This window comes from Polypterus senegalus, chromosome 5, assembly GCF_016835505.1.
Source record: "Polypterus senegalus isolate Bchr_013 chromosome 5, ASM1683550v1, whole genome shotgun sequence".
Lineage (NCBI taxonomy): Eukaryota > Metazoa > Chordata > Cladistia > Polypteriformes > Polypteridae > Polypterus > Polypterus senegalus.
The window spans coordinates 130,915,316-130,942,404 of NC_053158.1; the positions used below are offsets into that span (position 1 = coordinate 130,915,316).

Here is a 27,089-nt window from a genome sequence, read left to right on the forward strand (position 1 = left end):
CAAGTTACTGAGTGCCAACATCTTGCACAATAGGTGACTCACTTGACAGCTGTGCAGAATCCATATCTCCAAAGGTATATTTCTTCAATGCTTCAATTTCAGAGTATATTGAGACTGGTGGGGGTTCCGGGTCCTGCAAGCCTCTTTCTTATTCTTCAATTTTAGCAATGACTTTCTTACTGCCGGTCAATCTGTCAAACCTGTGACTCCACATCTTCTCTTCACAGATTAAAGTAAGATAAGCTTACTTTCACCACTGCCCTGTAATGTACCTTTTACATGAGCTGTTGACTCTCAGAAACTTGTCTTTTGATTCTGTTGTGGCTTTGGGCCTGGCAGACCTATTCCTGTCAAGAGTTTTCTCCAGTTTCCAGTTCCTTTTGATGATATAGGTGACTGAACAAGACAACATCAAATCTGGATGCAATTTCAAGCAGGTAGATGCCTTTTGTTGATAGACTGTTTGTAACAAAATCAGCCTGCAGAACAGAGTTTGGAAAAACCTCTAACTCATTGGAATATACACTGTAATGTATAGAATTTGAATCTTTAAAATACGTTTAGGATTACGTTTACATTTACATTAGGATAAAATTAGTTTTGCAATACAACATTGTATAGGAGCTGCTGATAAATGAAAAGTTTCAGTAACACTATTATTTAGTCTTCAAACTACAGTATTTAAATTTAAACATAATGTAAGTTAAATATGTGATACACAATAGGAAAGTTAATAATAAAGCCCTCAAAAACAGAGCTGGAATAATATATAAAAAAAAAAACTATTTTAAATTGTATGCTTTGTAGAGTTTTATTAAAAGCGGACAGGTAACATAGTCTTATACACAATGTGACTAGATAAAATTTCGTATCCGAAGAGTATAGTATGAAATTTACACATTTAATGAAATCAAGCAGGAAAATTAATGTAATGTTGCAACTTCAACTTAACCAGCTCCTTTGAGAACTTTGAAGAAATGGAAGAGGTCTGAACATAGTTTTCACTGCTCCAAGACTATGCAGTTTTATTCCCTTAGCTTGTTATAGCAGCTCACACTATGCACCAGCTCCTATGAAGGATAGTCTTTGTTGGGCCTTCTTTGAACACATCTCACCACTTTTCCTTTCTTAGGAAGATGAGACGTGCTGGATTCTCCTCTCGGCTGCTCACAAACTTCTACAGATCCGCTATCGAAAGCATTCTCTGTCACAATATGACAGTGTGGTACGGCAGCTGCACAGGACAGGACAGGACAGGGAGGACTTGGCATGGGTGGTGAGAAAAGCACAGGGGATCATGGGAAGTCCTCTCCTAGATCTGGAATCTGTACAGTATATGCTGGAAGGGTGCATAAGAGGGTCAAATGTATAGCTGCGGATCTCACCCATCCGGGAAATGGATTGTTTGTACCACTGCCTTCGGGAAAGCGGTACAGAAACACAAAAACACACACCACAGACTGAAAGACCGCTTTTCCCCTTGAGTTGTGAAGTCCATCTGCCCTGCTGATACACACACATACATTTTCCCCTAACCTACTCCCCTGTAGACATGCACACGCACTTTCCCTCGTAATCAAACACACACACTCGTATTCCTCCTCTGCAGACCCACGCACACAGATCACTGGTCTCTGAGGTGTACTACCTCAGGAAAAATCTGGACTTAATGATGTTTTATTGCTGCTGTCTTTTATACTTATTAGGTTTATTTTATTATTTATAGTGTATTGTGTATTTAAGTATTCTGCCTTTCAAAATTTCATTATGTGTATGCATAATGACAATAAAGAATTCTATCTATAGATGTTATTTTTTTTTAATGGGACCATAAATGCACTACAAACTCCAAATGTGATCTCACTAGAACATTATAAACTCTTAGCATAATGTCAGTTGACATAAATTCAACAACCTTTTCAAATGCAATCTAAGATTTTATTTTCTTTTTGCTTCTGAGTGCTTCTGCACATTGTCTTAAGGAGTTTACTCATTATATAACAATCAACATCATTAATGTAAATTAAAAAAAAAAAATTAAACTCTACTGATGAGCTCATCCCACTTTCATATGAGAGACAAGGACAAAGAAAGGTTGAAATTTTGGGCATATGGCACTAACAATGATGTGGTAAAATAGGTACATCATCTTATAGTTGTATGGGTTTTGAAGTTAGGAAACACATTTTTAAATACCAAGATAAGATTAACAATCATCTAACTCTTCTTCAGGTCTAGGAACCAGATAAATCTAACATTATATGACAAACAACTAGGGCTACAACTAATGATTATTTTGGTAGTCAACTAATCGTTCAATTTATTTTTCGATTAGTCACGATTATTTCATGCCTGACTATATTGATGCTTGCAACCTGTGGTTGCACATCCTGTTCTGGGCTCCAGTGCATGTCTTACTTCATCTGCTCATGTCTGTCAACCTGTGAATGTCACCCTGATGTCTATGTATTAACACGATTAAAATTAATAATAATCAAATTAAAATAACCAGTGAAACATATGAATTTGAAAATAATCAGATGTTTTTATAATAGTGTGGCCATCACAATAAAAAAGAAATACAGCAAACAATACAAACTAAAGTGCTCGCAGTCTTTAAACAAAAAAGTGCATTTAACTTAAGCAAAAAATACATCGTTTAAACTGAAACGTTTTTCATCTTTTAGTGATAAATGACAAAAAGTTGACAAACTATATAATGTGTAAAGCCTGAAGTACAAAGATCAAATAAACACTTTCACAAAAGGTTCAAGGACAATACAATAGCTTCTGTGATGCAGCGGTAGGAATTGCTGACTTACAATCAAGAGTCCCCCAGTTTGATCCTGACTGCCTCGTATATTTATCGTTTTTGAGTAGTGAGTTGCTCTTATTGTTAATATTACCTAATAAACACATACATTTGATTTGCATCTGTAACAGCCACCATAAAAGTAAAGTACTGTATATATATATTGGAATTGTTCGATTGTCGCTTTCTAGTGTACCAAAATGGCCAAATATTTTACACCTTTCGACAACTGCCAGTGCCTCTTAAACATCTTAGACTCACAGGTGACGATTTCAGTAGTGGACACTTTGATGTTTATGAATGTTTAAACTCTCAACAGCAAGATGTGAAGTTATCGATGGAACCGGTTGAATGCTTACAACGCTTGACAGATGCCGAATGTCTCTTCAACACAAGTCCTACCAATACTGTCGTAATTGAAACAAACCATGAAACTCAAACCGATTATGACAGCAGCAATCCAAGCTGTGAGATTTGAAACAAGATTACTGTTCACATGGCCAACTGTACGTTGCACGCTCAAGAGTAAGCTCAGCACACAGCTTGGTCATATTACAACCGGAGGGCCGGACTCACAATGTGGTATGCAAAGAGATCCATAACAAATAATTATTGGTATATTTTCCCTCAGTTTAAAAAGGTTTAATTTTCTTAATAAAAATTTTAAGGCAGTACTACACCGCTGCGAAGCGCGGGTATTTTGCTAGTATATACAATAAACTGAAAAATACTATTTTATAAAATACTTAATACTTAAAACATTATAAATATGGGAAACATTCATTTCAAAATAATATTATTACAAATAAAGAATTACATACTGTACTTATTTTGGATTCAGCTTAGTACTATACAAAACCCCTCTCTAATGCACAACAGCAATGTTTTAATTATATCTTACATTGCTTTTATTTCACACTTAAGTAGCTATCTATATATATAATTCACTAAGGCAAGACAACCATGGAAAGCACGACAAAAGGGGCGCGGATTCACTGAGCCGCCGACAAGACACACACCTATGGCGCACGCAGGAAGGAGCCACGCCCACCAACTCCTGGCACCTCCGAGCCACGTTGACTGTTCATAGAGGCAAGTTTCTCGCGGAGGTGAATCGCCATATGCAGCGTGTAAAACGGTTTGCGAGGGGTATCCAATGGGATCCTTAAAACAATCCTTTCCAACTGAGGTTAAAACACAATGAAGTAAGCAGTCTTTAAAAACCGAGTTTTCGGTTACAAAGCACGACCTCGTACACAATAGCAAACTGTTTTACACGCTACATACAGCAATTCACATCGGCGACAAACATGCGTCTTCTTCCCTTATGGACAATTATATGTTGCTCTCTCCAGAGTTCCATCTTTTCATTCACTTTCTGTTGTATCCTCAAAACCTCCCTTTTTAGACAACTGTGTCTTTCCAGAAGTGTTCAACCATCAATAAATAATTATGCAGCGTTTGTTATGCCGCGGCTTCACTATTGTGTTGTATTTTGCTCTCTCCAGAGTTCCATTTTTCATTCACTTACTGTTGTATTCTCACACCAACCCGTTTTAGACAATCGTGTCTTTCCAGAAGTGTTTAGCATTCAATTAATAATTATGCATGAGATTTAGCATGTGTCTACCAGGCACAGAGAGGCGTCGGTAAGCCATTGAGCCCCATTCGGGCTGCAAACTGTGGAATTCTCACTAAGTGCGACTCATACGCTCCCACTGGTTGCGTCCCTACCCTTTGTGCACACCCCCCTCCCACCTCGCGACTACCGCGGTCGGGTGTTTTGGTGGATTATATATAGAAAAGCAGCCAAAACCGCACAAAGCAATTAAATGTCTACGTGAGTCACAGGTGCTTCTGGACTGTGTAAAGACAACAGCGACTCCAGTGACGAGTTGGAGATGGGCACATGAGCGGGCAGTGCATACTGAACGAGAAATCAGCAGACTAGCATGACGGAGGGAGCCGAGTGGACGTCCTTCTCCTCTCCTGCCATTCCAAACTCCGCGCCTGAGCGCAGTGCACTCGCATCCCTCCGTATGGCAGGAGAAGGCACGATGAGGGTCTGCTAGTTTTCAGTCACGGACGATTGTGTGTTGGTTCGTTCCGTGCATAGTTACAATGTTGCTTTTCTTGCTGATTTATTACATTACCAATTTTTCAAATGTTAATTTTCTCCCTGTGCTTAAAAATCATTACAAAATCAGCCTGATTATGTGGTGTATGGTACGCCGTGGGTTGGCTAGTATTATATAAAACAATAACTGTCATTACAACTACATATGAAGATAAAAGAGAGCACAATTTAAAAACAATAAAAAGTTTTAAAGGGAAAAGAAAACCAACTGATGTTAGGTATTGGTTAGATAAAACTCTCCATATTCATGGTATGTCAGCATCTAATAAGTATACCATATAAATATCTACTCTATATAAATAAAAAGGTTAGCAAACTCGTGCAATGTTTTCATGTTAAGTTTTCATGCAATGCTCATTTTTCTTCAAAACCGTATGTCATGTCTATGCATCTTTTTTTTCATCTTCAATAAGAGAATATAACAATGATACTCTCTGATGAATGCAACAAATTTAATGTGCACTAATCAATATTGATTTTTAAAGTTTGTCATGTTTCACTACTATGTGGGAGGAGCTGAAGGAGGCAGCTAGTACTTTATATACATCAGCTCTGCCAAGAACAGTAATAGTTCAGTTTCGTGTTAGCAGTCGACATGACATATTAAGGCTTCTGTAATGGCACAAGCTTACAAATTGAAAAACTGCACAAACATTCAACTGATGGCAAAATCATGACTGGTGAACATACAACAGTTATATTCCTTTCATGTATTAAGTTAGTGATACTTCAACAAGTTGATTTCCTTTCATCTTGCATATACAACAATTTCCAACACTTTAAGCATTTGCTCTTAACTATAAATAAATCTCAGGGATAGAGTTTTGTAAGTATTGGAAAATACCTGTGGACCAATTAAAGGGAGGTTGGGCTGTAGTGTGTGTGTGTGTATTGTGAGGTGTGAGCCACTGTCTTGCACCCTAGAGAAGACTCAGAGTCTCAAAACTTAAAAAAAAACTAAAAAAAAACAACTTTACTCCAATCAAAATAGGAACAGTCAAGGTATGTATTCAAACAGGAGTTACCATTTCAATACACACAGAAGCAGCAAACAAGCAGTGATGGGGACAGGTCAGTTGCCATGTTAGAATGTTCCCCACATCAGGGTGTTCATTGTTTGTCTCCGGGTGATAAACGGTGGTGTTCAACTGTTTGAATACAAGGTTTTCACACAGTTGCTTCTTGATGCAGGAAGTGATGGGCATACCCTGGTCAGTTAAAATCTTGTGATGAATGCCAATATGCATAAATACCTCTGATAAACCCTTAGCAACAGCTTGGACATTGGCCTTCCACAGAATGGCCACCTCAGAGTGCCTTGTTGCATAATCACCCAACACAAACATGTACTTGTAACCATTCTTACTCTTTGGAAGTGGACCAACAATATCTAACCCAACCCTCTCAAAAGGGTCATCCAAAGTATGCATCAGTAAATTGCTCGGACCATATTCAGCTAATAAAAGCATTTTGAAATGCGATCCCTTGTCTTCTCCATGCCGAGACGAACCCCCAAGACATGGGTGTGAGCAATTTTTAAAACTGTCTCTCTATGCCCACTCGGGACCACCAACTGCTCAATCCACCCTTACCCTATACAATCACAAATCACCCTGTATAAGAAACCATTTTTAATCAAAAAGTGTGAGGTTTTGAAATTCGGGCCTTCATGCTCCATATAGTAAGAGTTATTTTCGACATGTGCTTGTTTAAATTAACTCTAAACTGCTGTTGGCCGATTGTAGGCATGCAAACTCAGTCGAACTATCAGTCCCCCGCTTACCTTGAGCTCAATGCAGCACCCGACTCTTCTCCAGTTATTGTTTCTCTGGGGCCTGTAGCTGCTCTCTGGCTCATGGAATTGAAGGTGTGAGCTCCTGATACGCACAGGCATCCAGTTTTCCCGTACTCTCATGTGAGGAGTCATCCCCTACCTCAATGGACAAATCAGGTTCAATCTCTAAGTTGGCTTCTTGACTGACCTTGTTAGCAGTGAGTCCCTCTCTGTCTACTATAGGCAGAGGTGTTCTGCAGGTGGCTAGGATGCATGGGAAGAGGACATTCCTTATCCCAATTAAAAGAGGCCAGGGTGAAATATCTGATATGGCAGTCCAAACTTTAAAGCTCCCCCTATAAATTTCAGAATGAGTAAAATAGTCTCATATTTTTTAACATCTCAATGAACACAGCAAGTGTTCACCTGGTCCATCTTTGTATAGGTAATCAGCTGGAGCAAGTCACGGCAGACTACGTAGAGGTCACTACCAGAGTCCAACAGGGCCAGGATTATGTGTCTGGCCAACTTAATAGAGACCTTAAAATTGTCTTTCTTCATTACGCTGGGGAAAACCTGTGACTGCATACCCGGGCCAGATCAAAATCCATGAACTGAGCAGGCAGGAGGTGGCACTCTCGAGCCTGATGCCCTGGTTGATTACAGCAAAAGCACCTGTGTTTGATCTCAGTTGTGGAATTCCTACGATAGCACCTTCTACCTGTTGTGTCAGTTTGCGTACCCCCAGCACTGGCATCAACAACTCCAGGAGCCTTTGGTGTGCAGCAAAGTTGGGTAGGGGCTTAAAAGAGCTCCAAAATATCTCTCTCTCTCTCTCTATATTATATATATATATATATATATATATATATATATATATATATACACAGTATATATATATATATATATATATACACATACAGTATATATACACACATATATATACATATATACTGTATACACTTACACATGGATACACACATATATATTCAAAAAAGAATTAAAGACGTTATCTTTTTCATTTATTCACATCAAACAGCTACCCCAAGATGTTTGTCAAACAATGCTTACTTAGTAGGAGCCATAGACCTCAGCAAGCAATTGATTCTAAACTGATCTCATGTGCTACATGTAGTACTTATAGTAGCAGCACACAAGGCCCAAGCAGTGAATAAAATGATCAATGTTATAGAGCGATAACTGAAAATGACAAAGATAAAAGTATAAATATACTGCATTAAATAACATTTAGATAATAAAAATGTCACCTATGCAAGCGTGAGACATAACTCATAAGGGAAATAAATACTGCAATACACAGACCCTCAGACTAGACTTTTACTAAACAAATGTAACAAATGAAGGGCAGTATTGTGGATGTAATTCTAATATAGTGGATATTTATATTTTTTTGCATGTTCTCTCCATGTATTTATGGGATTTACGTTGGATCCTCATTTGTATCTTCCTAAAACAAAAGATTTGCAGGTTAGGTTAACTGGTGATTTTAAATTATCCCTTTATATCTGAGTGTTGCTTTGTGTCAATGTGCTCTGTAACAGAATGTTGTCCTGTCCTAGGTCCTGCCTTGTGGTTAAGGCTCCTTGAGACAGAATGGCATTGTACCAAAACATGTTAGTGTACTTCCACTATACTTGATATAAAGTAAAAACAATACTAAACATAAAGCAACACATTCCATAAAGAATATAGGTGTTTTATATAAAAGAACATTCAACATTTTCAAGCAAAATGAAAAAGGAGAAGGCTCAGGCAAGAGGTATAAAAGTATGAAATGTAGAACTTACAGGCTAAAGAACTCTCTCTTTCCCAAGGCCATTAGACTCCTAAATAACTGACTGGAATTTACAACCATGGTTCACCTCATTTTATTTACCTCACACAACTGTATTTGACTTGTCCATCACACACCTACCTGCACAATTACACGTTATACTTCTATTCTGGTTTTATACTTTATGCTGCCTCTATTACTTATTATCTATCTGCTACTTATTATTTATGTTTATCTTTATACATTGGTTTTGTCATTTGGTGTGAACAACAAGGAAAGAATTTTATTGTATAGGGAAAAGCATTTCCTAACTGTGCACATGACAATAAACTTTGAACTTGAACTTAATAAAATATTAATCCTGCTGTATTGCAAACCATACAATATAAATCAAAATCATTTATGCTCAAATTGTACATTTCATTATGAAAAAAAGTATTAGAAGCACTCTTTGTAATTCCATTCCACTTTGTATATGGTTGCATCAGAATCTAAACTGAGGAGAACAAAAGCAATATCCTGTGTAAAATTTGTTCAGCTCCACTATCCCTCAGAAATCACAAAGTCATGAATATATACAATTCAACAGATTCATGAAAGGAAAATATGAAATAATTACTTGATGACAACTAGCTGACTACAAATATTGTGGAGCCCCAAGAAGGACATGGGTAGGAAATTTTATAAATCATGGAAATAGTAAATTATTTGTGCTGATGTTCTAATTAAAATGTTCCCTTGTATATGCTTGTGTTTTGCAGAACCCTGCTGCACTTGGTATTGTATACAAAAATATGGCAAAAGAACTGTCAAAATGACACGTGAGGAAGGTAATTCAATACTGGCTCATATGGAATCTGTTCCGGTTGTCATTCAACACAAGGACTAAAGAGGCATCAAAAGCAAGACAGCAAAATGATCACCTTAACATCACTTTAAAAACTCTCTGTAATTGTGACAATGAACAATGCACAATGATTCTTTGGGAAACTCCCCCATAACCTAAAACGTTCTCCAGTATGTAGGAAATTTAGGATAACAAAAACTTTACTTACGGACTGCACTGTTTTTTAGCTTCATAGGGTACATTGTCAAAATTCGCAGCAAAATGAATGCTGCAGGTTATCAGAGAACCACTTTAGGGAGAAAGGCTTTGGACTTTTAACCATGATAAATATCTAATGCATAAGGCCAGGTTGACCCTATAGTGGATTCAACGTAGAAAAAAGGTTCTGAAATGGCTCAATACAATTTGTGTACATCCTAAAACAGATATGTAGTCTTCTGGAACCATGCAACTGATCACAAAAATAACTTCTTCAGTGTTGGTATAACATTGTTGGTAGAGATCATTAGCCACGAAAATCCTTTGCTGGTATCGCTTGCTCAGAGTGTTGCACTTAAGGCAAGAGTTGCTACAATGCTGCCATGACTTGCTCCCAAATCAAAATTAGCCCTATCAGAGTGTCTCTATCCGCATACAACAACAAGACTATACAGAGTCCAGCTGCAAGCAGTAGAGAATTCATGAGGACATTTTAATCAAATCATACACATGAATGAACTAAATCGAGAGAACATTTTCATTAAAAAGTTTATGCGAATTAACCAAATCGAGGGAATGTTTTAATTAAATTCACAAATGAACTACTATAATCTGAGGGAAAATTTACATTAAAACATCTCCAAGAATTTTAAATTGCTCCCATAATTTACTACTTGTTTTCTACCAATGTTCTCTCTGGGGCTTCATACAGATAAAACACTGCTTTATATACAAATGAGTATAAAGCATAAAATCTGTTCAGACTAATGCAAGTGTGTGTTAAAGACCACTTGAAGTGGATACTTGCAAAGACTTCTGAATTAATTTGCTAAAGCAGATTATCAGTTTAGCCAAATAAGATGGACAAGAGTGATACATCTTCTCAAAAGATTAAGGTGTTAAAGAAATATCTCAATTTAATAAAGTGACCTAACCTAAAAAAACTAAAAATATATAACAACTCACTAGAGTTGAATCACTGCTTTGTCTTGAAGTAAAGTGACCCTTCCTTGTCTGATAACCTCCTCATTCCTCTTGAATGATTTTATGTTTAAGAAATCATTTCCAGCCTTATTCCAAATAAATCTAAGTAGATTATGTTCTATAAAGATACATGTAATTTCAGTTTAAGTGTCTGAAAAACATTTCAGTATCAATCAAGTGTTCAACGATCATTTTCAAAACGCTACCTTAGTGCTACATCATAACTAGTTGCTCTCAGTACTTTTGAAAGAAAAACCTCTTATTTCTTATATTAGGTATATGATGTTGCTCCCAAAAAGATGATAAAACTGCAATAATACTGATGAAAGATCAGACTAATGTCTCAAAGATCTACCAAATGAGAAGTCATCTGCCAATGCAGGAAAACCTGCACATTTGAACAAAGCACAGAAGGAAATGTTATTACTGTTAGGAAGGTCCTCAAGTGCAAAAATGTCAGCTTATGTAAAGAGACACTTAGGCTTTCTACCAAAAAACACCATGATTAGTTTGAAGAAGATTATCTTGGGATCAGCCATGTGGACTTTATCTGATTGAATGATCACTCCCGACTCTCTAAGATTGAGCCAATCAACCAAAGTTGAGTTTCAGAAGAAAATCTATGATGTTAAGAATAGTTGGTGAGAAACCAAAGTACAAAGTACCAAAGAAATAAAACATCTTTCACACCAACAAATATATGGCTTTTTCAGTGTCACCAAGTTAACTTATGGACTAGGCACTCAATTTTCAAAAACACTGATGGTTAAAAATTATGATCACAGGGAATCAAAATAAACTAAAAGGAAAACATAGAAGATCTCTTCAATAAAGACTGTGAGTGGAACAGATTGCTGTCATTCCCTCACAATTCAGTTCAAGCCCAGGTTGGGTCACCTTCAACATTTATTAAAATAAGTAAGGCCATTAGACATATGAACACGAATACAATGGAAACTGATGGGATATATAAAAAGATCTACATATAGGGACAAAATTAACTATCTTGACACTGTCTTTCTATTATTCTAAGAGTAATTAATGAAAGGAAGCAATTACTCTGCTCTCTATTATAAAAAATACCATTACAAAAATCTCAGTCTAGATTTACCTCCTACCTGTACATCAAACTAAACAGACATCTTTGTCTGGACAGAAGATGAAATAATAACTTCTTATAAAATGTAGAGCGGAAGTTCCTACAATAAATACATCGAAACATTTAAGAATTTGAAGGAGTAGTAACTCTTAGCTGATAAAAAAAATGACTAATTTCCATTACTTTTCCACAGCTGCCCATGATCATTAAGGAGTAAATTCCTTGAAATGTGTTTAGATCAGCGGTCCCTAACTCCAGTGGCTACAGGTTTTCATTCTAGCTCTTTTCTTAGTTAGTGACCTGTTTGTGCTGGTAATTAAATTCTTTTGAATTAAATTTAATTGACATGCTCTTGAAGACACTGACCCCTTAATTGTTTCTTTTTCCTTAATTGCCTGCCAAACAATGATATAAAATTAACCAAAACATGACCAGCAAACTGTGTCTACCATATAATATTTGAAAATAAAGAAAGGTGAAGGTCTCAGGAATGCTTATCTGCCCAGGTCCACAAAACACTGTAACAGTGCTATTAGAAAAGAGAAAATAAACAATTTCGGAAATGTATTCTATTGCACAATGAGAGCAACAACAAGCCATAGAATTAAAGAATGGTTTCAGGTAACGGCAAGAATCAGCACCTAATTAAGCCACTGGTTGGAGTGAAATTGGTTGGAGTTTGAGGCCCTGACTTAGCTGGTCTTCTTTTGTCTCACTCACTTCACATTTCATTTCTGTTTTGGTGCCATTTAAGGAAAAAAAATGAAGAAATTCAGTGGAAAGATGTAGAAATTTAGGGGAACAAATCTTAAAAAACAAGTCAATTAAAATGAATTCAAAAGAAGTTAATTAGCAGCAAAAACTGGTCACTAATTAAGAAAAGGGTTAGAATGAAAACCTGCAGCCATTGGTGTCCTCTAGGACTGGAATTGGGGAGCCCTGAGATACTGTAGAGATGCTGTCTGTATCTTTACATAAACTTACTAGTATCGCCAGAAGGTTAGATGAAACATGAGGAAAGTTGGGTAGGGTGCTTTTGACAAAGGTTCTGAATGGAATATTAAAGAAATTGATTGCTGCTGGACAATTAAATTTAGAACATAATAGTTTAAAGGACACAAATATATTGTCAATATCAAGATCACTAAATATCATAGCACTTAGATTAAATACTGCAGCATTTATAAAGATTAACATAAATTATCACATGTACTGTAAAGAGGCAGAAGATAAGAGCTTCATTGCTTCAAAGGAAAACTCCAAAAGTTCTTTTTTTTTTTTAAATGTAACTTACCACATGTAATTTGTATTGATAGTCAAGAAAAAAATTTAATCTTGTGTTTTCATGCAGAAAAAGACAAAAACATTTTATAATATAGTAGAATCTGTGATCAGTGCACAGAAAAAAGAAAAAAAATCATGTTACTCATGTCACACAATTCACATATCTGTTACCTAGTCAAATGCTTAAAACATGTAAAATGCATGCATTTTTGCAAACATATATTGTTACTTCTTGAAAAATCAGCAAACAAAGTAGACATTCCCATAATTTTGTGATTTTCAATTGAAGACATGCCTCTCAGCCTCATTCATTTGGCAAGATTCAAAAGCACTGCATTATGGGAATTATTATTAAAATTATTATTTTGTGCAAAACAAAGTATTTTCTTCCCTGTGGTAAATTGCCATGGAAGGTGTGTCTGTATTTGCTCTGAGTGAGACAAACTGAATGAAGGGTTTATTAGTACATGTAACTTTAGATTAGGGGCTCTCTAGGTCCAATAGTCACATACAACATTGTAACAAAACTTTAACAAAGGGTTGATAGTATTTATGTTGCATATGAAAATCATATGCATTATTGCAAGTCTGTAACAGACAACTCCTTAGATAAAAGGAGTCCCTGCAAACATACAGCTTTCCTGAGCTTCTACTCTATTGCTATGATTAAAGTGTGTGTGGTTCTGATACTTTTGTAGTTAAATATATTCAATCCCAAGACACCAACTGTGATCCAATTTTAATGGTACTATATTTTAAAAATAGCACAAACAAGTTACATATACATTAAAAACAGTGAATACACCCCTATTTCTTTTCTAATAAATGATCCAATTCTCTTCTCACTTCTTACAACTACAGGTAAAATTCTGTTACAATGAATATCTTTACAATGAAATTTTCATTACAACTTAGTATTGTTATGGTCCCAACAGTTTCCCCATATGACATGAGTCTATAGAAATCACGTTACTACAAAATACATTCAGCAAATAATTTTATTACAACAAAGTGTCCAAAAGACCTTGAAATGCCTGAATGAAACATCCACAGAGCAGTTAGTTCTGTGGTTGTAGCTCAATCGTGCACAATGATCCCCAAAAAAAAATATATTTTTTTTTCTTTCTTCGAACTTTCCTCGTACTGTTTTTTTGCTGTTTGATACCCTTTGCTTATTGCTTGTCAACATTTGAAAAACATCCATTGGAATTGAACTCATTGTCACCCTCCTATAGAAATCGCAGATACGAAAAAACAACAACAGTTCATATTAGAAAAAATTTTTTTTGGGGCTCTCGATTCTGGCAAAAAAGAAGAAAAAAAAGATGTTGTCAGTGAATTGCACCATCAACACTGTCAACTTTCTTGAAAGACCGAACAAAAAAAGAAGAAAAATCTCAGGTGCGCTATATATATATATATATATATATATGACCAGCAAATCCACCTCTGAATGGCTGAAGAAAAACAAAATGAAGACTTTGGAGTGGCCTAGTCAAAGTCCTGACCTGAATCCAATTGAGATGCTATGGCATGACCTTAAAAAGGCGGTTCATGCTAGAAAACCCTCAAATAAAGCTGAATTACAACAATTCTGCAAAGATAAGTGGGCCAAAATTCCTCCAGAGCTGTAAAAGACTCATTGCAAGTTATCGCAAACACTTAATTGCAGTTATTGCTGCTAAGGGTGGCCCAACCAGTTATCAGGCTCAGGGGGCAATTACTTTTTCACACAGGGCCATGTAGGTTTGGATTTTTTTCTGTCCCTAAATAATAAAAACCATCATTTAAAAACTGCATTTTGTGTTTACTTGTGTTATATTTGACTAATGGTTAAATGTGTTTGATGATCAGAAACATTTTGTGTGACAAACATGCAAAAGACTAAGAAATCAGGAAGGGGGCAAATAGTTTTCACACCACTGTGTGTGTGTGTGTGTATATATATATATATATATATATATATATATATATATATATATATATATATTAAAAAAACACACTAAAAGAAAATGCACAACAATGATAGTATTGTAGCTGCTGAAGTCTACCTTGAGGTACAAAACTATTTCATAATATATACCTGGACGCAGACATCTCGATGAATAATTTTTGCAAATACTTGATTTATGGACTTTAATGCAGATTTTAACTGCATTACAAACATTTTTTTAGCAAATTTCCAGATGTTTATGTTAACATTTTCTCTCCTCCCCTTAAAGTCTTCAGCCCTTTCAAGCAATTTGGAATTTTAATAGGCTGCAGTGTCTGAATCAGTTAATTCTACGTACTATGGACATTTTTTCTGAGTATATACACACAATTATTTTACATTACAAATTTGCTAGAATTTATTCATATATGTAAACACAAACATATACATATACAAGTAATATGTCAGCTAACAAATTCTCTATGAATGAAGCTTCTTTGTAAAGAACTTAGCATAAATGCAATATGTTAAATGCACAAATTCCTGTGTGCAGGGGCGCTGCGGAAGTCATTATGCAACCTCTCTACAAGTAATAGTTATTGTGTGTACTGTTGAATGCAAAAATACTATTTGACTGCTTATTTATTTACACAGCATGGAAAAAAAAGAAAACATCACCCTCAGTAACTAAAACAACTATAAAGCTGGAAAAAAGAAATGCTGCACAATTGTCAGGGTTAGCACTGTGTCATGAAAGAAGCCAGTGCAGAATGTGTAAGAGGGGGAGCAAATAGATAACGCTAACATGCAAGAACTTGGGATCTCCAGTACTAAAACTGGCAGCTGGCAGTTTCAGCTGTAAAATAAATAATGCAGCCACCAACCCACAACTTTATGGTTGTTGTAATACAGTATATACCTTTATTCTGATCTCTGACAACAAACAAAAACAGTTCAAAGTATCTACTTCATTAACTGATGCATATAGAGTATTTTTAAGTTTTAAAATTTGTCATTATGATTGGCTAATCAGTAAACTTGCAATCTGTGGCTAGAAACTGTTCCTGCATCTACTGGTGTAAGTGCCCATGGTCCTGCATCATCTGCAAGAAGGAATGATTGAGGAAAGAAACTACGTAGAATGGCCGAAGTCTTCAATAATACTGTTTATCTAAGGCAGTAAGGTTTTTGTTATATATTATATATATATATATTGCCTGAACAGAAGGCATTTGGGTGTAAGAAATATTCTGTATGGTCTTATGTGTAGTATTTAATGTTTTAATTGATAAAGTTTATTGTTTTTTTCTTTATTTTCTTACACAAAGTGTTTTACTCTGATCTTACTTTTTAAATAATTAAATGTACAAATATTATGTTTCTATGTGTGAATGGATGTTCTTCTGTGTTGTTTGTATTTTGTGGGCGGTATCCCAAGAGACGCACGCACTCCGATATCTCCACTCCCGAGCTATTTGGGTCAGACCTGAGAGAGCTCTTATGAGGTATACTGCAGTTCATTTGGAATCTCTAGAAGTACTGTGTTTGTTTGTTGCACTTTCTGATTTTGATCTTTTACTGCCTGGTGTATTAGTATTCTCTTTTTAGATTATGTATTGGGACTTGCCTTTTGGCAACTCCTTATTGTTTCTGGATGAGGCCTGTCTTCTGCTTCCTAAAGTCTATCATTAAGGTTTAGATTGGTGTCCTGGCACCACTCGTTCAGCAGGTAAGCCTTTTCTCAGTAAGTTGCTGCTAGTGATAAGGCCTATGATGGTGTTGTCATCAACAAATGTAATGCCTGAACTGGAGTGCGGCAAAAGACAGTCATAGGTGAACAACATGTATAGAAAAGGTCTCAGCACCCTGCCCAGTGCAGTGCCTGCACTGAGGGTCAGTGTGGATTTGACACTACCAATCCACACATGCTGAAGTTTACTAGTTACTAACCTTTATACATTGTATTAGACTGAATATGAACCTCAGGCTTAAAGAGTCATTACCATAGTAACAGCATGTCATATATTACTATAGTTATGAATTTCTTTCTATACGCCTATCCATCCATAAATTCATTTTGTAATCTGGTAATCCAGTTCAGGGAGAAGGGGAAAATGAAGTCTATTATCAGCAACAATGAGCACAAGGCAGGATCCAAACCTGGTTTACAATTTGACATATGATAATTGTTCCCTGACCAGAGAGAGTTTTGGAGGTGTGGATAGGTCATCTAAGTCAGTCAAATCCAATCTTGTTTGTTCCAAAAGGACCATGCACCCTTCAAAAGTGTATTTTGCTCATAAATGCCATTAATTTGAATTTACATTTACTCTTCTTTCCTGACAAATATCCATTATTTTATGTTAGTTAGATCTTCTGATTTCTATTACATTTATTGATTATTTCATGTTTATGTTCATGTATTAGATGTATGTTTCATGTACATAAATACTGCATTGTGATGTATTTTCTAATACTGTTTCATGTAATTCTGAGATTCATTTAAGAATTAACTGAACTACTTCTGAACGACCTTCTATTGCAGCCACCTTGATAAAAATTACCTGCATCCATTGAACACAATGCATTTCATTAAATTCTAAATGAGCTGGGTTTAGCTGACACCCTTTCATATTTTAAACTGTTATGCTTATTATACACAGAAAGGATCACGGGACAAAGGATATGGCAAAGTTTTTAGTCAGTTGAGAACAGCCACAAGGAAAAGGAGTTCCTTGATAATGAAGGTGCATGAGTGAACATATCTATAACCAGATCAAAGTAATAGGAGAGAAACCTTGACAGCAACTATTATAGAAAACCAGAGGGCAAAGTAGAGTGGATGGCCTACTTAATATTAATGATACTCTGGGATAAGTGTTATGTGGTTGAACCATGGCCTGGCTGGAATTTTAAATTTACTTTTTTGCCCCCACTTGCTTTAGATTGGGTCACTAGAGATGTAACAAACTGGGGCTGATCTTACAAACACTGGAAAAAAGCAGGAACACATACTTCTTTAAAAAAGAACATATAAAATTGGGAGGATTGGCCAAGCGGTCTTTCAAACTATATCCCTCTTGTCCCAAAGAATCGAGGACCCTCCCAGACGTATATATTTACTAAAAACATACTCATAGAGATTGAGGTGGCTTTGCTAAGTATTTGCAGGTTGAACATTCCATTATAACCTATTCTGTATTAAGCATTTCATGGAAACAATAGTAAATAATAAGAATGACAGGAAGTATGCATGGGTTAATTACAGCTTTAAAATCACCTGTCTAATACTGTGTAAATCACTCTCGTCCTTCCGCAACAGCTCTGACCCATTCAGGCATGAACTTTACAAGACCTCTTAAGGTGTCCTGTAATATCTGGAACCAAGATGGTAACAGCAGATCCTTTAAGTCCTGTAAGTTGTGAGGTGGGACCTCCAAGGATCATACTTGGTTTTTCCAGCACATCACACAGATATGCAATCAGGATGAGATCTGGGGAAACTTTTTCACATTATTCAAACCATTCCTGAACTATTTTGTAGTGTGGCAGGGTGCATTATTCTACTGAAAGAGGCCACTTCCATCAGGGAATACTGTTGCCACAAAGGGATATGTGCAGTCTTCAACAGTTTTTAGGTAAGTGGCACACGTCAAAGCAACATTTACATGAATGCCAGAACCCAAGGTTTCCCAGCAGGGCACTGTCCAGAGCAACATTTCATTGCCTCTGCTGGCTTGTCTTCCTCCCATAGTGCATTCTGCTGCCGTCTCTTCCTCAGTTAAATGACACCCACTCAACCATTCACATGATCTAAAAGAAAACTTGATTCATCAAACCAGGCCACCTTCTTCTACTGCTTCATGGTCCAGTTCTCATGCTCTCATGCCCAATATAAATGCTTTTGGCGATGAAAAGGGAGTCAATATTTGCAGTCTGACCAGTCTATGGCTATGCAGGACCATACACTACAAGCTGCGATTCAGTGTGTGTTCTGACAGTTTTCTCTCATGGCCAGCATTATGTTTATAACTAATTTGTGCTATAATAGCTTTACTATGGTACCCGACCAGACAGGCTATCAATTGCTGCCCCATGTGCATAAATAATATTTGGGCTCCCATACCCAGCTCACCAGTTGCCCTTTCTTGTACCACTTTTGCTAGGTACTAACCATTGAATACTGGCAACACCCCATAAGACCTGCCGTTTTGTCGATGCTCTGACCCAGTTATCTAGCCATCTCAATTTGACCCTTGTCAAAGTCACTCAGATCCTTGTACTTGCCCATTATTCCTGCTTCCAACACATCATACTGATGGACTGAGTGTTCACTTGCTGCCTAATATATACAGAATCTCCCTTTGAAAGGTGGCATCATAACTTGATGTTTTTCACTTCATCTGTCAGTGGTTTTAACATTGTGGCTCATTGGTGTAACTGAACATGAATCTAGTCTATAACAGGGCATCAAAGCAATGGTAACTAAGTTGTGAACTATGCAAGAAAATTCTTTGTGAAAAGATATGAAAATACAAGGACAAAAGACCACAGGTACAAATGGTGTGAGCTATATTGCCATACACTAATGATTAATTATTTAGATAATTTGTTAGATGAAACTGAAAATTCCTTAAATGTAGATACTGCTCATAGTAGGTATATTAACAATTAAATCTAAATAAACACTAACTTTATTTCTGATGAAAAATTGACCTTACCTGGGTGTGTCATTTGCAACCAGAGTTAAGTATCATCCAAGAAAACATATGCAAAAAAAATAAAATAAATTTTTGATTAGTACTAAAGTGTTGATAATAAAAAAATAACATAAGCATTCACAATCAAATAAATTTAAGTAACACACACAAAAATATAAATATAGTACAGACACTCCTCACCTAATGACCAACCTGTTAAATGATCGCACAGACTTATAACTAGCTAACTTATAACTCTGACCAGTCGATATTACACACTGTACGAGAACTTTGGTTGCAAAAACAGCGTCAAGCATCTCATCTTGATTCACCCTCTCTAAGTCTCATCCTCGCTCTCACAGTTGGTCAGCGTTCACTGCACTAGTGTTTGCTATCTCCAAGACTACATATTTCATCTATAAATTTGCAGTTTATTGTGCACCCCATAGAACAAGATGTCGGTGAATAAGAAGTGCATGACTTCACCTGGAGGAAACACCAGCAGGCTATCGATCTTGAAACGAAAAATAAGATCAGAAATGACTATGAAGCTGGTAAGAAATTTAAAGTGTCAGAACTGTAACATTGAAGTATAAAGATAAAGTGAAAGAGGCAGTAAAAACATCAACAGGATTTAAAGCCACAATAACTAGAATGCAGAAAGGCCTCCTTCATGAAATGGAGAAATTACTGGTGATCCGGTTTCATAACCAGATACAAAAAAAAAAAGGCAGATGAGCCTTTTAATAATTCTTTGAAGGAGTGCAAAGGCAAAGAATTGATGGAAACATTTATGGTAATTCATGGATAGTTTCAACGGTTTTGTTGTATGTTCAACCTGCATAATCGGAGTATCAACTGTGAGGCGGCAAGTGTGGACAAAGGAGGAAAGGAAAAAATTTGTTGGCCAATATGATGATTATTTAGAATACAAATGATTAACTGTATTTGCAGTATGCAAATCTCTGTAATGTATATTAGAGCTGATTTCCTCTGTTTTGTGACATCAAAACAATATCTAAAGATGGCTGACACAAACCCACTACCAGTACAGTATGACTGAAATATTAGTAAGGGCGGACTCCTTTCTTATTGATTAACTTGCTTAATGACCTAGTTGTAGGAATGTAACTCCGTCATTAAGTGAGAAGTGTCTGTATTACCTTGGTTAACAAATGCTTTAGAATTTAAATTACCACTTCATAAAGAAAAGAAAACACAAAGAAGTTATCACTAGGATAATAAAAAAGTTTCTTGATTGTCAATAAGGCATAATCTATAAAACCTTGTTTAAGTTCTCTTTTTTGCATGTTTCGATATACTGTATTTCCTTAAGAAAACAACCTCTTTCGAACATCAAAAATACGGACGATGAATTATTTGAATCAAAGTTCAAAATGATAATTACTCTTTAAAGTATCACAGCAGAATTCACAGAAACCCTTGATTCTTGCAAGTAAATTTTAGTGGAAATTCTCAGCCTTGAATTATATTTAAACCACTTGCTCTCTGTTAAATGTTTCATAAACGTAGCAAAGACTAAATTGTACAGCTCGCTTTTTTCCCCAAAAAATTGTACTTATAGCATTTGGTCACAACCCAAAAGTCAATACTTACACTCATGGAACTGAAACCTGCTTGATGTGCAGCTTTTTGTAAATGTTGAGTAATTAAAATATTCATAAAACCAAAATTCAGGTTGGCTATACACTGTTTATCGAAGACACCACTAATCTTTGACCACCAGACCCAAAAGAACAGGTTTCCAAAATTGCATCTGGACTACCTGCTTTTCAAAGGGGCCACCACAAAGACTCACTGTTTAATACCCGATAGTCATACATCCTTCCTTGTCAAAGGCCATAAAACATTCTTTAAACTTTTGGGATAATCTCAAGTAAAAAAATTTAAACCAGGTGTTATTCAATCAGATTGATCAAGTAGGAAATGCACAATAGGAAAAATGTTTGGGATTCTAAGCCAGGGATGTTTTTGTGGTAGCAAATATAAAAAATGTATTTCTCCTCCTCAAAAGTCATAGTTATGCTAATTCATTTCAAGGATTTGCAAAACTTTATGGAAATGAATGCCCACAAAGAAGATTAAAAATATCACACAGACAGTGGAGCATTGAAAATCCATGAAGCAAGACAGAACAGAATTAAAAGTGGGACCTGGCTTCCCTGCAGATGCTATGCTGTTACTAAAAGAAAAAATGCAGCAGTAAAAAATAGAAAATTTTACATTTCTATTGGTCAGTATTTAGCTACATTAAAATTGTTCTTAATTTAATTTTTTGTTATGGCCCAAAAATGCAGTTGTCATATTTGTGAAAAATTAGTCCAAAAATTCAGTCTTCTACATGTTCCAAAATTAAAGCCAAACAAAGTAAATATTTTGTTAAATACAAGTAAATAATTTCTTTACGTGCATTAAAAAAAAATATGTCTTCATTTTGTGTCACCTGGAAAAATGTGGAAAAGTAATTTAAAAAGGCAAAACAATACTTTATGCAATAAAAAACAACACTGTTGTTCTTTGTAAATAATCAACTTTTACAATCAAGCTACATTCCAATTAACTTTGATACTGTATCATGCCTTCGATCACAGATTTTGATAAGTTTGCTACATCTGTATGTTCAAATTCATTGCTACTTACCCTTGCAGTTATATTATGTAAATAGTAATTTATCATTCAGGAGGACTGATTTTTCATTGCTGTTGCGCTAAAATGCTAGAATACGGTTCCTCACAATGTATAGGATTAGAAGTGCATAACTGTTTTGAAATAAAAGTTCATATTTGCTTTTCATTTATGTTTTCTTTTTTTGTCTTGAAAAATCAGGTTATGTTATTGTCATGCTAGAAATCACTAAGGTTTTCAGAAAGTCTGCTTCAAAGCTCCACACAATGCATCAAGCCTATTAAACAGCATTATTTTCTTATTATGTATTTAATTGTGGTAGTGACCACTAGCATAACACTTGGAAACACAAGATATAATTTGTAGGCTCATTACTGATTTGTGACCAGCTCCACCAAAATGAAAACTAAATCTACCTAATTATGTGGATAAAAAATATATGCAACTAGAGTGCTCATTTAACAAACCGTACATGACAGAAAACATTTTCACTCTTATTAAAAATTTCAGTATATGTTCTAATGCCATGTTCAATCAGTTAAATAAATTTCAAATAATTTAATGTTACCAACATTACAATGCTTAATAACTCTGCTGATAAAGACCATACAGGTAGCATACGAAATCCACTAACTAGTAAGAATTAGTGTATATGCAATGTTTTATATAATGTTCCAGTTGAAGAGTACATAATTATTTTTTAGCCATAAGTTTAAATATAAAGCAAATATATTAATAAACCAAGTTACACATTGAATATTTACAGTACTAGAAAGCTAATAAACGCTTTAAAATTTTCTCGATTTCTGCATAAATATGACCTAAAACGATCTAATTTTCATGGAAGTCCTATCTACTTGTTCATTTATTTATTGAGAAAAAATATACAATGTTACATATTTGTGTCTGAAAAATTTTGTAAATCTTTGCCTTCAGTACCCAGTGTGACACCCTTGTTCAGCAAAAATTTCAGCTAAACATTTCCCTTGTCATTGATCAGCCCTGCACATCAGCGTGGGGGGAATTTTATCCTATTTGTTCTTGCAGAACTGGTTTAACTCAGAGAATACTGCCAGGCTTCCTTGCATGAAACACTTACTTCAGGTCCTTATACAACATTTTTACAGGATCAAGGTCAGGACTTTGACTCAGCCATTCCAAAACTTCTATTTCTTCAACTTTAAACCTATCTTTTGTAAAATGGCTTTTATGTTTAGGGTCATTATATTGCTGCATGACCAACTATCTTTGAAGCTTTAGTTCACTGATCCTGACATTTTCCTATTGAATTTGCTGATAAAATTCAGAATTCATAGTTCCATTGGTGATAGCATGCCATTCTGATCCAAAAGCAGCAAGGAAAGCCTAAACCATGGTAGCTGTTACCTCCATTCATGGATGGCATTATGGTCTCATGCTGGAAAGCAGTGTTTGCTTAATGCAAAATAATACTTTTCATTCAAGCCAAAAAGTTAAATTTTAGACTCCTACAACCAAAGAACATTCTTCAAGGAGCCTCCTGACTTATTTGTGTAGTATTTAGAAAGCTGTAGATGGGCAGCAATGATCTTCGTGAAGGGAAGAGGCTTTCTCCTGCCATGAACACCACTGTTGTTCAGTGATCTTGTGATGGTGGACTCATGAACAATGACATTAGCCAAAACAAGAATTGCCATTAGACCCTTAGACATTAGATAGATAGACAGATACTTTATTAATCCCAAGGGGAAATTCACATTACTCTGACGTTCTTCATGACATCCTGGAATATTACATGACTTGATCAAGCAGTGGTTCTCTTTTGGTCAACCTCTCCTGGGGAGAGTAAAAAATGATGTTTAGCTTCCTACATTTGTATACTATTTTCCGGACAGTAGAATGGTGGAGCACTTCTTCTTTATTATTATTTTTTTGTAACATTTCCTAGTTTGGTGAGCATCAAAAACTTTTTCTAAGGTCCTAAGAAATCTCCTTTGATCGAGGAATGACACATTCTACAAATATGAATGTTAAAGATTAGACTTTGATAATGCAGACCCAGACTTATTTTCTTTAAAAACTGATACATGGTTGTGCGTGAGTGTGGGTGTATAGGTCATATTTATGCAGAAATAGACAAAACTCAGTTCTATAAAGAGTCTAGAAATGTTCTGGGAACACTGTAGATTATTCAAACTTACCTGTAGACAAACCAAAATTTTCTCATAAAAAGATGAAAACACATCTATACTAATAAAAGGCAAAGCCCTCACTCACTCACTGACTCATCACTAATTCTCCAACTTCCCGTGTAGGTAGAAGGCTGAAATTTGGCAGGCTTATTCCTTACAGCTTACTTACAAAAGTTGGGCAGGTTTCATTTCGAAATTCTACGTGTAAGGGTCATAACTGGATCCTATTTTTCTACATATAATGTAATGGAGTTGAGTTGGAGATGGCCGTGGGGGCGGAGTTTCGTGTGACATCATCACGCCTCCTACGTAAGTACGTAGAACAAGGAAGAACTCCAAACAGCGATGAGCACAAAACGCCATTTCACAATTGAGAAGGCAAAAAAACATTATGAAGCAAATGATGCATACAAGCATATTCATAAGTACAGCTACTGCGGAAACAAAGCACAGCGTGAACCGTAAGTTTATATTAAATTAAGTTCATAGACAGGCTGCCACTAGCGTTTGTAATTTAGTGCCTGCCCATATAAGGCCGTCCATCAGCGGCAATCCAATACAAACACTGCCGGTAAATATTCAGGTGTGAAGGACTGTGCTTATGCAGAGGAAGATGAGATGGTCAGGGTGGTGTTTGGCACAAACTCATTGAAACTGCGAGAGAAACTTTTAAGTGCCGGGTCTTAGCTGACATTACACGAGATGGCACCAGCACAGCTGGGAACCTTCGATGCAAGAACACCAAGCGGCTCACGTGAACTGACGCAGTGCACAGACAAAAAGCAACAGTTCCAAAGAGTGCTGAACAAAAACCGAATTACACAATTGAGAAGGCAGCAAAAAAATATGAAGCGTCTGATACATAGAATCATATTCATAAGTGCAGCTACTGCGAAACAAAGCACACGGTGGAAAAAGTGAATGTCCGCTAAAGGAAGACAGTGTAAAAAAACCTGTGCATGCAGTTTGTCACATCTCAGATAAAGAGGAAGACGAGCTGTTTATTGATGCAGTAAGAAACTAATCGATGAATGAAACCTCTTATCTTTACAGCGATTGACAAACACGGAATGTAACTTGAACACAACACATCATACAAATCGACCCTGATTGAAACAAATAATGATAATCAAATCCTTGATGACAGCAACATTCAATAACACTCACAAAACAATTACTGTATATTGACAATCATGTTACGTTATTTTTAAAATGTTCCCTTTTCTTTTTCATAACTTCTACTTCTCCACTGTGATACGCGGGTATATATATAAATGTATATATATACCCCGATCTACATACATACTTCGCATAGATAAGCCACACGCTGTGGCTAATTGTAGAGTCTTAAGCCTCTAATGCCGACATTCGAGGTTCGATTCGAGAGGGATGCACTGAGTATGTACGCGCTTCCGATTCATTTTACCTTCGATCTCCTTGGTTTGGGACGTATGAAAAATATTAGGTTAACGAGAATCATGTTACGTTATTTTTAAAATGTTTCCCTTTATTAGCACAAGCACAGCTGAGAAGCTTGATGCATGTACTCCATAACGCGTTAAAAATAACGATTTAATCACACTTTCAATTCCAAGCAAACGGGAACTTTTGTCAATGCATGATTTCCTGGTACATCCATTACACTGATGCACACATCACAGCTACAAAAATGTTAGAGTCGGAATAAAGCGCGTTCCTACGACTGATCATTTCGACTTCCGCGAAGCCTTGATAAAAGCATGGTTTTGTGCACACTGAAAAGCAAGCAAAATTAGATGCATTACAGAAAGCGGACTTTGTGGCTCTTACTGGGGATCATTGGACTTCCGTGACCGTTAGTAATTCTAATTACATCTAATTACAAAATGTTCAATGATCACACTGTTTTAGCCTAATGTACAAAATAATTTTGGCTAAGGTTACTCAGAGTTTAAAGATTAAGTTGGTCAAATTACCTTTTATGTTTCTGACTTATTTTTTAAGAAGAAAAACTGCACTTTATGTTGAAATTTTGGTTATTATTATTTAAAGACAATACTATTCTGAAAATCTACTTAAAGTACTTAAACTACCACTTTATTTTTAAGTCTGCCCAATTTTAACCAGGGATGATATTTTTGTTTCTGTTTTGAATTCAAATGCAGTTTAAAGGCTTTTTTTCAGAAATTAAAACAGCTTCAGTTTACAATATTCATGTACATGTCTATTATTTGATTCTGTAAGCCCACTAAAACACTTTTAAATTAAAAAAAAACATTTGCGATTTGGGGCAAATTTACGTGTCGATTACATACGATTAATCAAGATTAATTCTTACACAGCCTCTAATTAATTGGATTAATTTTTTTAATCGAGTCCCACCCCTAATATATATATATGTAGATATATATATAGATTTGTATATATATGTGTATATACAGTATATATGTAGATATGTATATGTGTATATACAGTATGTATATATGTGTGTGTATATACAGTATGTGTATATATGTATATGTATATATATATGTATGTGTGTATATGTATATATAACTGTGTATAGATGTGCACATATATATATATATATATATATGTTTATATATGTGTCTGTGTGTGTATATATATACATATATATATGCCAGCAACACTCATGACAATGACAAAACAATTACATTGTCAATCATGTTACGTTATTATTAAAATGTTTCCTTTTCTTTTTACTTCTCG

At 35.7% G+C, this 27,089-nt stretch overlaps 1 protein-coding gene and 1 long non-coding RNA gene across 2 annotated transcripts in view; one reads left to right on the plus strand and one right to left on the minus strand.

The window, feature by feature from the left end:
- The window catches only part of LOC120529504, a 128,976-nt gene extending 109,340 nt beyond the window's left edge, over nucleotides 1-19,636 (minus strand). The window contains exon 1 of the long non-coding RNA XR_005633763.1: nucleotides 19,585-19,636. This is a non-coding gene — a long non-coding RNA (uncharacterized LOC120529504). The remainder of the gene's footprint in view (nucleotides 1-19,584) is intronic.
- Nucleotides 19,637-20,018: 382 nt separating this feature from the next.
- fars2 (phenylalanyl-tRNA synthetase 2, mitochondrial) overlaps nucleotides 20,019-27,089 on the plus strand; it is a 385,695-nt gene continuing 378,624 nt past the window's right edge. Inside the window, exon 1 of the mRNA XM_039754115.1 lies at nucleotides 20,019-20,117. Coding sequence (XP_039610049.1) covers nucleotides 20,019-20,117 — 99 coding nt within the window. The remainder of the gene's footprint in view (nucleotides 20,118-27,089) is intronic.